This window comes from Lissotriton vulgaris, chromosome 11 (genome assembly GCF_964263255.1).
Source record: "Lissotriton vulgaris chromosome 11, aLisVul1.2, whole genome shotgun sequence".
NCBI lineage: Eukaryota > Metazoa > Chordata > Amphibia > Caudata > Salamandridae > Lissotriton > Lissotriton vulgaris.
In genome coordinates this window covers 1,108,033,725-1,108,046,899 of record NC_141699.1, presented here as the reverse complement: position 1 = coordinate 1,108,046,899, position 13,175 = coordinate 1,108,033,725, and the positions used below count along the sequence as shown (strand labels likewise).

General features: G+C 49.3%; 1 protein-coding gene across 1 annotated transcript in view; it reads right to left on the bottom strand.

Annotated features, from left to right (window-relative positions):
• Positions 1-12,062, bottom strand: part of LOC147684252 (putative cation-transporting ATPase 13A4) — a 287,710-nt gene extending 275,648 nt beyond the window's left edge. The window contains exons 1-2 of the mRNA XM_086944653.1: positions 11,750-12,062; positions 4,047-4,220 (exon numbers count right to left, since the gene is read on the bottom strand). Coding sequence (XP_086800779.1) covers positions 4,047-4,220; positions 11,750-11,926 — 351 coding nt within the window. The 5' untranslated portion in view covers positions 11,927-12,062. The remainder of the gene's footprint in view (positions 1-4,046; positions 4,221-11,749) is intronic.
• Positions 12,063-13,175: the final 1,113 nt, after the last annotated feature.

The window sequence follows — 13,175 nt, the reverse complement described above, 5'->3', positions numbered from 1 at the left end:
TTGATCCAAGCGATGAAGTGTTAATGTGATTCTACTGCTCAAAGGGATTCCCACTCATGGAAGTGAATAGAAGAAAGATGCATAGTTTAAAATACAAACCTAACTTAGGAATGCGCCACCCTGGCCCTCTCACATATGTAGGATATGAAGGAGCCTCTTTCCACTAACAAGAAACCAAAGCGGTCATATAGAAACTTGGATGGAAATAAGATTTGGGTCCTGTGATATCAAAGGAACCCACTGGACAAAAACTGGAGATGACTGAAGCCAACTCTTTTAATCTTGCAACCACTGTGGTGCAAGCGCCTCTCTAGAAACCCGCACATTGCCAAAACAAGCGTTGGCAAAGCCAATCGGTCTGGTATTTCAGATAGTTACATTTACTGTTACTAGATGTGCTTTCCGAGTCAGAAAAATCACATGTAAAGTTTTTAACAAGACTGCAGCCCTTCAGAACTTTACTAGATATATCTCTCTAATCAGAAGCAATTGCTTAATAAGTCTGTCACAATGCGGCGATACTTCATTTGGATACTAAGGGGCAGATTTACAACAAGTCATGCAATGCGTCAGAAAACGTGCAGTGTCGCAGCGAAGGAATGTGCAGTCTAGCGCCAATCCAGGGTCACGTGTGCCTCGGTGCAACAGTGCCGGTGTTAGAGCAAGGATTGTTTTTGGGCAGGAATGGACCCCTTCCCTCACAAAATCAATCCTCGGAGACGTCATTTCCCTTTCTAGGTCTGCTGCAGACTGTAGCGCACCTAGAAAGAGGAAAAAACCAGGTGAAATAAACATATTTCTCTGTGTTACACCTCACGCTGGAAGGTGTAGCTTGCCAGGTTTACTAGTCTTAATGAATCTTGGGATGTGTGAAAAATCACTGGTTGGATGCGTGGACACCCACGCTCTCCCCAGTGAACGCCTCCTCAGGGCAACGCAGAGCAGAGACTTGCGCTGCCTTGAGTTACTCCAATGTACCAAGCCATACAGATGCAAGCAAGGTGGCTTTACTTGGCTTAGTAAACCTTGTGCAACGCAAGCGCTTCACAAATCTGGACCTATGTGCCCCTCTTCAATAAGATGCAGCTGCTTAAATTGTCCTTCCCAAAGTTGAGGGGGTGTGGCTTCACACAAAAATGCTCACATCCACTTATGCTTCTCCATTAGATCTTTGATATTTCTTCATGAAGGTGCAGCTCCAAAAGACATTACTAGGTGTCCCTATCGAGCATTGACAATCTTAAAGTGATTACTAGGTGTCCTTCACAGATCAAATACAAAAGCTTCGAAATTCATACACAAAGCTGCAGTTCCTCTAGTCACTGCTAGGTGTCCCTCAAATGCACTGAAATTCTCACACCAATATCCAGTTCCACTGGCTGCCACTAGGTGTCCCTCAGAGTGGATTGGAAATGCATTGAAATCCTTTCATGAAGCTGCAGTTCCACAAACCCGTATAGATGTCCCCGCTTAGTCAGATGCAAAAGCATTGAAATATATTCATAACGCAGCAGTTCCACCTGTAACTAGAGTTCCAGTTCAAATGTATGTGATTTAGAGAGCGCATATCTGCCCAGGGGCTTCCAAGTGCTGCACAGTGGGGGGGAGGGGGTGCATTATATCCAAGTTTTGAGTTTCTTCCTGAAACTATGTATGTCCTTTAGGAATCTCAATTCCATGGTCATAGAGTTCCAGAGTCATGGGGCCAAATGATAGAAGGATCTCCCTCCCCATCTGGCTCTTTTTATCCTCGTTGTACTCATAAGGAAAATCAGAGGAGGGCCTGAGGGACCTATTGGGGAGATATGGAGAGACGAGGGTCTGTAACAGGGCGGGACCCCTGCAGGTCATAGCTTTGTGAGCAGGCAGAGGGCCTTTAACTTGACACTGGATTGGGTAGGAAGCCAGGGAGTTTGCTCAGTGAAGCTTTCACTGACTCCTGCTTGGGTATCTCCAGTAGCAACCTGGCCGACGCATTTTGGACAACCTGAAGACTGTGGACTATGTGTTTGGAGGCCCCTCGTACAGTGAGTTACCGTAGTCCAGTCTTGAGACCACTAGAGCCTGGATCACCATTCTCCGAGTCTGATCTGGGAGAAGGTCCATGATCTTACGGATCACGCGTAGAATACTGAAGCAGGTAGCGGGGAGATTTTGAACTTGGGTATCCACAGTGAGATTCTGGTCTAGCCACATCCCCAAGTTCTTGATGGAGGGCTTGGGGGCAAACCCCCGTTATCAGGCCAGCAGATCCTGTTCCAAGGGCCTGTGCAGTTGCCCAGGAACAGAAGCTCAGTTTTCTCGCCATTTAACTTGGACTACAGTTGGCCATCAAGTTGGCTATCTTTTCCATGCATGGGACTAGCTGCAAATGATTGGAGTTAGTTGCATCAGACACTGAGAATACCGATTGTGCATCGTCGGCATAGGATGCAAGTCAGAAGTAACGGACTCAGATGACCTGCACCTACCTGAAGGGTTTGGCTTTAGTACATGGATTTGCATACACACAGACAATATTTTCACTAGTTGCAGTGGATTTTCATAGGATTCATTATTTGCCAAAGCGGGCTCATAATAAGGAGTCCAAATTATGGATTTCAATAAATGTCTTGAATTTTTTTAAGTTTGGGATTAAACCCTACATTTTCCAAGACCTTGTTTCACTGGTACGTACAACACAACTAAGCAGTTTATTTTAGTTACTTTTTAGAGACAGGAACGTTTCACATTCTACATAAAGATCCACACATCTGCTCTAGCTGTTCTAATGACGTGCTAATTAACAGTAGGATGAATACATTCACAAAAATGGGTTTACAGTGAGGAATGAACATTGTAATTTACAATAAATGTCGAGAGTTATGAAAATAGTTTTTATAGCCCTACTAAACGTAGGGATTATCAGTCATTGGTAAGTGTAAGCGTCTAACACTTTCTATTTTTGGGGGAACTATTTTTTAGGTGTATGTGTATATGTGAAAGGGAAAAATGCAGTATGTGTAAATGTGAAAGTAAAAAAAAAAGTAGTTACTCAAAGTGAAAGTATCCAGTGAAGGTCTTTTGCTGGGGTGATACAGTAGAATTTGAATGACATGTCAACAGACCAATGGTGAAAGAGTGTTGCTTGGTAGACCCTTTATATGTACCTATTTTCTATATGATATTTATTTGCAAAACATAAGGCTGTCAAGACAGTTCAAGATGTTATAGGCCAGACCTAATTAAACAAATAAATTAAAAAATGAGAAAACTGAAAGACAGGCTGCTTCCATCCATTTTTCCAAGATCTGGAACTGTGTTGTGTAAATATCAGAACTGCCTTAACTCTTGTAGTTCAGGTAAAACCAGAACGTTCCCCTCTTCTTAGCCAATGGTATCTGGTAGCATTAGAATTCCCCACCCATATACATGCGGCATTCTTGTAAATTATTTATACCATGTCCCAGGATCCCGATACCAGATCAGCACTCTTGGCATTCTATGAAGTCCCAAACATATATAACATACATACTAATGCCCAAGAATGCCTGTTTGTGTTGCCACTTCTGTCATCCAACTCAACAAGAACGCATCCAGAACGCCTACGGCCGACTCATCCTGGACATCCCCCGACGCAGCCACATCTCCGGCCACCTGAGGGACCTGCACTGGCTCCCCGTCAACAAGAGGATCACGTTCAGGCTCCTCACCCACGCACACAAGTCTCTCCACGACCTGGGCCCCAAGTACCTCAATGACCGCCTGACCTTCTACACGCCCACCCGCCAGCTACGGTCCACTAGCCTCGCCCTCGCCGCCGTACCACACATCCGAAGAGCAACCGCCGGAGGCAGATCCTTCTCCTACCTGGCGGCCAAGACATGGAACTCCCTCCCCACCTACCTTCGGCTGACCCAGGACCATCTCGCTTCAGGAGACAACTCAAGACCTGGCGGTTCGAGCAGTAGCAGACCCCCTCCCCCAAGCGCCTTGGGGCCCTTCCGGGTGAGTAGTGCGCTATACAAGTGTTATGATTGATTGATTTAACAACCAAGGCACCTTACCGTGGTCCTCAGTAACAGAACATCCGCGTCTTTCAAGGTGGACAGCGTACAGTTCGCCCACACCTCCCACTCCGGCTTCCAGTAGAACAGAAAGAGAAGGAGGCCAAGGGACAGGATGTGACCAATGATGCACAACACCCTTCGGCTTGGATGGGTCTTGTATCCAAACAGTTCCTGTGGGATAAAAGCACAAACATGGAGCATGAGAGTAACTGACTTTAATGGGTCACCTCCTTCCAATTCATAGACATTGAATATAATGAACATTTCTGATCTCTGTGTAGTTTCACATTTTTTGGTATTAAAAATACTTGCAGCAGTGCACTTTTCACCCTCAGTTATGAACTGTTCAATATTTGCAGCAGTTGCTGAACTGTATACTTTGATCCATTCGGCTGAAGAGCAACCTTCACATTAGCAATTCATCATTTTCAAAAATTTGTTGTTTCATAGGCTGAAATGGGACCCCTGAAAATTCAGAGTTCTGCACTAGAGTTTATTTTCCCAGATTCTGCTGACTGTACTTGACTACGAAAGACATAACTGTATTTTAGAGAAATCCCCAAAGAAACATCAGAAGGAACCCATGTTACTATTGTCAACTAGCGGGGTCAATAAATTTTTGACAGCAGGAGAAGGATAGGATTTGATGTGGGTGCCAGATACAAAAATCTGAAATAATGAAACATGTGTCGGACAGTGACCAGCCAGAATAAATCTGCTTTGTTCTTATCCAATTACTTATTGAAGGGGAGAGAGGCAGTGGAAGTGGCTAACGATTAACATTGTAGACTAACTTCTACCCGCGAAGTGGCGGTTGTTTGCTGCAGCAGTGGTGTACACAACTTGGTTTTTTTCTTATTACTTTTATCATTCATATTTGCTCCTAAAGTAGATAGGGGCCCTCCAATACCCGGCCAGAGAAGATGCTCTTCGATCTCAAGGTGCCAGTGGAAACCTGAACTTCAATCCCCTGTATTCTTTGCTGCTTCGGTCCTTGATCCGCGATGGAGCGCAGGTAGGATACACCAACCAGATTTGAAAGTGCTCAAAGATTTTACATTTTTAATTTGTTTAAGCCCCAATCCACCACAGGAGTACATTTCTAAAGCAGACAAGACCTTCTAGGGATGAAGTTATAGTTTTACATGGTGTCAAGCAGAGGCCAACAGCAAGGCCCATTCCAGGGCCAATTGCCACAGGTCGGCTGGGCAGTTGCAGGAAAGGCCTGTGGTAGCTCAGTGTGTTCCTGTAGCTTTAACAGAAGGTCAACCTTAAGACTTTTGCAGTTCACTTCTTTGCGTGGGATAAAGAAGGAGCAGGTAAAGTCCTTTCCTGCTCACCTTCATGTCCAGAAAGTGCTCTGAAGTGGGTGCATAGAGATGCCACATTTATGTCCGACACGCTCGCAGGTGAGAAGGACTCCTGGCCCTAACAAATGGGGTAAATTTTCTCAAGACCAACAATACCTACTTGGGGCATTTGCTCAAGAAGCTGACAGTCTTCGGCCATCCTATGTGTGGTCTCTGAGGCCTGGGGATGTGTATTGGGAATATACTATGGAGCTCCTAGAGTCTTCCTGCATACAATACTATATTCCAAATTGTAGCCTCCACTGCACCGACAATAAAACAAGTGACACACATCTTGTAGGACAAAAGCAGGGCTCTCTAGCAATCAGATAGTGGATTTAGAAGAATTGTCATAGAATCATGTTCTCTACCCTTCAAGTGCACCCCAAGTGTTACATGTAAAGCCGGCAAAATCTGTAGAGCAGAATTTAACACTCTAGCAGGATTTGACACAATGTCAAAAAGAATAGCCACATCCCCACCCTTTGTCTTTATTAGATCAGCGGATTGTTTGCTCCTGGGAGGCATTACAAACCCTTTCCATACCTATTTAAATGTTCATCACTGGCTGGGAGAAGATGGAGAAACTGCAAATTAGGATAGAGTAATTTCAGACAGGGAAAATTAGCTTTCTAAAAGTTACTTTTCTTAACATTTATTAAAAATATGACTTCAACATCAAATTATATTTTTAATATCTATTAAAAAAACATTTTTCTAGCTTGCCCCAGTCCTGAGCTACAGTATTAGGATTTTAATGTGTACTTTGGTTTTCTTCATAGGACAGCTAAGCCTGCCACAGTGAAAAATAGCGTTTAGGTGATAGTCACTGTCCGGTCATATTAATATTACAACTTTACATGTCCTTCTTTTGAATACCATGCACACTGCCTTGTGGGCTTCAAGACCTACATGGGATGACTTATTATTGAAAAGGGTGTTTTTTTTACCTGTCAAAAGTGTTTATCTTGACTGGTCAAACTACATAGTTAACACAGCTCCAGTCAGGCTACACTTGCTAGGGCTGAAGTCATGTTAGTACTACTACTTTAGTGGATGGCACAATAGGTTAGACTGTCAATGACAGAAACTTGGCTATGGTGGGGGGGCTCTCGCCCTGATGTAGCTTCTGCTGTACCAATGGATATGTTATTCATAATGTGAACCTAAAAGATAAGGTGGTGGAGTGATCACCTTGATCTGTGAAGAAATATGTGCACACTCCCCATGTGAAAGCTTCTAGGTGTAGCTACTATCATAGCAAAATTATGAAGGCAAAGAAACCCATTAGAGAACTGTTTGCAATCTATAACTCTTTGGTTAAAATGTACGAATCATTTACCTAAAGCCCAACCAACGCAAATGCTTCACTCAGAACCGGCAGATTTCCTTTAAAATAAGATTTCTACTTTGTTATCTTCATTTACCCCACTAGTGGGATAAGCAGAAAGATTGGATCAAGATTCTCTTCACTTTAGACTATAGATGTGTTACTGAGGAGGAGGAAGGGGTATCTAAAAGCTTCACAATCAGGTCCGGCTCTAAACACAGTCAAAATGGGGAGGGGGGGGGGGGGGTGATTGTTGGTTATCCCTCGATTTAGAGCTCAACATGGTGGCCCCAGGCGTAGAAGAATGCCCTCTGCTTGTAAACTAGGCGTGCTATGTGAGGACAAACTTTCACCCGAGCATTAGATGAATGAGCGGATGTTTAAATTCTTTCTGCTCCTGAAACACTCAAGGAAGATCATTGCGTCGATTCCTTGCTGCTCCAAGCAGACTGGACGACTGCAAGGCCCTCTCTGCTGGACTTCCAGGCCACATTAAACAGATGTGAAAATGTGTACAAAATGCAGCAGCCAGGCTGATTTTTGGGAGGAATAAGTTTGACGGATTAAGACCCTGTGTATGGTTCATAAGGCGCTTTATCCAGTAGCTTGGTCCTCTTACATCTCTGATATGTTAAAAAAAAATACATTCTTCCCGGACTGCTTCCCTTGACCACCGCTGCTCTGACCACAGAACCACAATACCAGAGAGCAAGATTGGGAGGAGGGCTCTCTCCGGGGACACAGCCCAGGCATGGACTATATCGACGCCAGAGTGACACTCGGAGCCCAGGCTTGGACGAGACTGACGCCAGAGTGACACTCGGAGCCCATGCGAGGACTAGACTTATGCCTGAGTTACACGCAGAGCCCAGGCGTGGACTAGACTGATGCCTGAGTTACACTCGGAGCCCAGGCGAGGACTAGACTGATGCCTGAGTTGCACTCGGAACCCAGGCGAGGACAAGACTGATGCCTGAGTTACACTCTGAGCCCAGGCGTGGACTAGACTGACACCCGAGTTACACTCTGAGCCCAAGCTTGGCCTAGACTGATGCTAGAATTACACTCGGAGCCCAGGCGTCGACTAGACTGACGCCCGAGTTACACTCTGAGCCCAGGCTTGGTCTAGACTGACACCCGAGTTACACTCTGAGCCCAGGCTTGGTCTAGACTGACACCCGAGTTACACTCTGAGCCCAGGCTTGGTCTAGACTGATGCTAGAATTACACTCGGAGCCCAGGCCAGGACTAGACTGACGCCCGAGTTACACTCGGTGCCCAGGTGTCGACTAGACTGACGTCCGAGTTACACTCTGAGCCCAGGCTTGGTCTAGACTGATGCCCGAGTTACACTCGGAGCCCAGGACTAGACTGACGCCCGAGTTACACTCTGAGCCCAGGCTTGGTCTAGACTGATGCCCGAGTTACACTCGGAGCCCAGGCCAGGACTAGACTGACGCCCGAGTTACACTCTGAGCCTAGGCTTGGTCTAAACTGATGCCCGAGTTACACTCGGAGCCCAGGCTTGGTCTAGACTGATGCCTGAGTTACACTCGGAGCCCAGGCGCGGACTAGACTGATGCCCGAGTTACACTCGGAGCCGAGATGTGGACTAGACTGACGTCTGAGTTACACTCGGAGCCCAGGCGTCGACTAGACTGACGCTCGAGTGACACTCGGAGACCAGGCGTGGACTAGACTGATGCCTGAGTTACACTCTGAGCCGAGATGTGGACTAGACTGACGCCTGAGTTACACTCGGAGCCCAGGCGTCGACTAGACTGATGCCTGAGTTACACTCGGAGCCCAGGCGTGGACTAGACTGATGCCTGAGTTACACTCGGAGCCCAGGTGTGGACTAGACTGACGCCCGAGTTACACTCGGAGCCCAGGTGTGGACTAGACTGATGCCTGAGTTACACTCGGAGCCCAGGCGAGGACTAGACTGAGTTACACTTGGAGCCCAGGTGTGGACTAGACTGACGCCCGAGTTACACTCGGAGCCCAGGTGTGGACTAGACTGATGCCTGAGTTACACTCGGAGCCCAGGCGAGGACTAGACTGAGTTACACTTGGAGCCCAGGTGTGGACTAGACTGACGCCCGAGTTACACTCGGAGCCCAGGTGTGGACTAGACTGATGCCTGAGTTACACTCGGAGCCCAGGCGAGGACTAGACTGACGCCTGAGTTACACTCGGAGCCCAGGCGAGGACTAGACTGAGTTACACTTGGAGCCCAGGCGTGGACGAGACTGACGCCTGAGTTACACTCGGAGCCCAGGCGAGGACTAGACTGAGTTACACTTGGAGCCCAGGCGAGGACTAGACTGAGTTACACTTGGAGCCCAGGCGTTGGCGAGACTGATGCCTGAGTTACACTCGCAGCCCAGGTGTGGACTAGACTGACGCCCGAGTTACACTCGGAGCCCAGGTGTGGACTAGACTGATGCCTGAGTTACACTCGGAGCCCAGGCGAGGACTAGACTGACGCCTGAGTTACACTCGGAGCCCAGGCGAGGACTAGACTGAGTTACACTTGGAGCCCAGGCGTGGACGAGACTGACGCCTGAGTTACACTCGGAGCCCAGGTGTGGACTAGACTGACGCCCGAGTTACACTCGGAGCCCAGGTGTGGACTAGACTGATGCCTGAGTTACACTCGGAGCCCAGGCGAGGACTAGACTGACGCCTGAGTTACACTCGGAGCCCAGGCGAGGACTAGACTGAGTTACACTCGGAGCCCAGGCGTGGACGAGACTGACGCCTGAGTTACACTCGGAGCCCAGGCGAGGACTAGACTGAGTTACACTTGGAGCCCAGGCGAGGACTAGACTGAGTTACACTTGGAGCCCAGGCGTGGACGAGACTGATGCCTGAGTTACACTCGGAGCCCAGGCGAGGACTAGACTGAGTTACACTTGGAGCCCAGGCGTGGACGAGACTGATGCCTGAGTTACACTCGGAGCCCAGGTGTGGACTAGACTGACGCCCGAGTTACACTCGGAGCCCAGGTGTGGACTAGACTGATGCCTGAGTTACACTCTGAGCCCAGGCGAGGACTAGACTGACGCCTGAGTTACACTCGGAGCCCAGGCGAGGACTAGACTGAGTTACACTTGGAGCCCAGGCGTGGACGAGACTGACGCCTGAGTTACACTCGGAGCCCAGGTGTGGACTAGACTGACGCCCGAGTTACACTCGGAGCCCAGGTGTGGACTAGACTGATGCCTGAGTTACACTCGGAGCCCAGGCGTGGACGAGACTGACGCCTGAGTTACACTCGGAGCCCAGGCGAGGACTAGACTGAGTTACACTTGGAGCCCAGGCGTGGACGAGACTGATGCCTGAGTTACACTCGGAGCCCAGGTGTGGACTAGACTGACGCCCGAGTTACACTCGGAGCCCAGGTGTGGACTAGACTGATGCCTGAGTTACACTCGGAGCCCAGGCGTGGACGAGACTGACGCCTGAGTTACACTCGGAGCCCAGGCGAGGACTAGACTGAGTTACACTTGGAGCCCAGGCGAGGACTAGACTGAGTTACACTTGGAGCCCAGGCGAGGACTAGACTGAGTTACACTCAGAGCCCAGGCGAGGACTAGACTGAGTTACACTTGGAGCCCAGGCGAGGACTAGACTGAGTTACACTTGGAGCCCAGGCGTGGACGAGACTGACGCCTGAGTTACACTCAGAGCCCAGGCGAGGACTAGACTGAGTTACACTTGGAGCCCAGGCGAGGACTAGACTGAGTTACACTTGGAGCCCAGGCGTGGACGAGACTGACGCCTGAGTTACACTCGGAGCCCAGGCAAGGTCTGAGTTACACTCAGAGTCTGACCTTTTAACACTTCTCAGGGCTCCGGAAACCCCTTTATTTACACAGGCTCCGCTTTGAACAACTGAGACTAGGAGTTGGTGCTCAGAGTGGATTAGTTTGTCAGCCCACGACACCCTTTGGTAAACTCTACAAAACCATTAGTAAATAAATAAACAAAATCAGTAACTCATTGAGCAATCCACAAAACGCACAGTTCAGTGATCTGAACATTAACCCTTCGCACCACTTTATGATAAGACAAAGCCCCAATCTCTCTCCAGCAGGAGCATTGATCAACAGAGTTATCTTGACATTTCGATTGTTGCCTGAAATCTGCTGGACACACAAGGAACTCTGCAGCAGGTGTTTTCAAACCCAGAACTTATTTCTAAAATCAGCGCCCCCCAAAACTCAGCAACGGGTGCAGCTACACCGGTCGCACCGCCCTGAAGCCGGCCCCGACTATCAAATAGAATCTCAGACATCCGAGTACAGAATTCTTAAACCCACGGTCATTGAACTAAATTGCACAACAGACGAATCTTGTTTTTTTGGGGAACGACGCACTGAAAAGAAAATGTGTTCAGGTTACCAAGTGACTCCGCATCAACACGAGACCCCATTTTGCAGTGCTTGGTTTTCAATAACAATCTGGTGCATTCTGGGAGCTGTAGTCGTGTCATTTCAACTGAACCAATTGGACTACAGCGTCTGACAGCAAACCTTTCTAAATGCAAAGCCCGAGACTGCAATACGGGTGTCAGCGCTTAGAAATAGGCTGGATGCAAATTTTAAAGCGCTGCATGAAAATAACGTTAGCATTTCGCTGACCCTGGAAGTGCCTCGGTCTCGGCTCGTGATGGGGGCACAGAACCCCCTCAATGAAAATGAACTGTAACAGTGGGCGCCCCCCTAGCAGAGCCGTCCCGGGGCATCAGTGGGTACAGGTAAAACCTGTAAAGAAAGTTCTAGCGCCAAGAGAGGCAGAGAGGGTGACACAGCGCCTAGACTCCGGCGCCAAGAGAGGCAGAGAGGGTGACATAGCGCCTAGACTCCGGCGCCAAGAGAGGCAGAGAGGGTGACATAGCGCCTAGACTCCGGCGCCAAGAGAGGGTGATACAGCGCCTAGACTCAGCAGAGAGGGTGACACAGCGCCTAGACTCCGGCAGAGAGGGTAACACAGCGCCTAGACTCCGCTCTTACCATCTCGTTCTCCTCCCCTTGGTTGAGCAAGGCATGGCGGTGCTTCTCGGGGTCCCTCTCCATCCCGGGGGTGCAGCTGCCCTCTCCCCGCTGCCTGGCAGGGGTCGGGTTCAGAGTCAAGGTCTCCTCGTCTTCTGCTCCGGGGTTAATGATTGCGGTTCCTCCATTTCTGCTCATTTCTATTCGTCGAGCTCACACCGTCCTCAGTAGAGATGATTCCTGCCGCTTCCAACTCCTCCCAGGACACAGGGCTGCTCCACTGCAGGGGGGCCTCTGTGCGCCTATGGAGGGGGTCCCCCTGTCTGTGCCTGTCGCGGAGCCCCGTGTGTGCCTCTGTGCCTTTAGAGAGAGATCTGTGTATGGCTGTAGAGGTAGCCCTCTGTCGGTGCCTTTACAGAGACCCCCGTGCGTGCCTGTGGAGGGGTCCGGTGCGTGCCTGTAGAGAGAGCCCTGTGCGTGCCTGTGGATGGGGATGGGGGCCCTGTGCGTGTCTGTGGATGGGGATGGGGGCCCTGCGAGTGCCTGTAGAGGGAGCCCTGTGCGTGCCTGTGGAGGGAGCCCTGTGCGTGCCTGTGGAGGGGGCCCAGTGCGTGCCTGTGGATGGATGGGGTCATGTGATAGCCTGTGGAGCGAGCTCTGCAATGCCTGTAGAGAGCTCCGTGATCAAGTCTAGAATCCCCGAGTAGATTCAGTGCCTGCACTTTCACTCCTAAATTCACACTGCGGTGGGGGGCCGCGCCAGGCTCTCATCCTCCAATGAGAAGGAGGCCGCTCTGTTTAACATGTGGTGGCCGCGGGGCGTTGGTTAATTCTGGGTAGAATTAGGGCCTCTGACCCAGTCAGTAGCACCCTGCAGCCCTGGGCAAATGTTTGACAAACTGGTGCATTCTGGGATTGTGGTCCTGGTCTGCATCCATTCATCAGTCTGAGAAGGATGAATGACGTGTGACAGGGCTGGGAACAGGTCGTGATTGTGGTAATGATGTCGAGCAAGGTTTCACCCTGAGCCGGGCCGCACTGGCCACCATTAAAAGCCTTTCCCTGCCCCACTAGGGGCAGGAAAAACCTGTTATGAATGAAAAAACGGGGGGGGGGGGCTCTCCAAAGGGCGTGGCCGATGTAATTAAGGGCTTGACTCAATAACAGGTAAGCTGAAAATCTGTACTTAGCATAGTGCGCCGCCCGAGTGTATTATACTGCTCCTGTCTGTGCATCCAGATGTATAACACAGCAAGTAACACTACACCTGCAACAAGCCAGGTGTATTGGCGTTGCCAATGGTTGTTAGTTGAACAAGCAACAACTATGGCTTTGTTGTATCGAATGTTGCAAATGCTTCAGCTCTGAAATGATGAGACTGTGAAAGAACGAAAGCGAGCCTCTTTGAAGTTGCTTCACAGGGTGTGATGGGTGAGGCTGCTGCAGA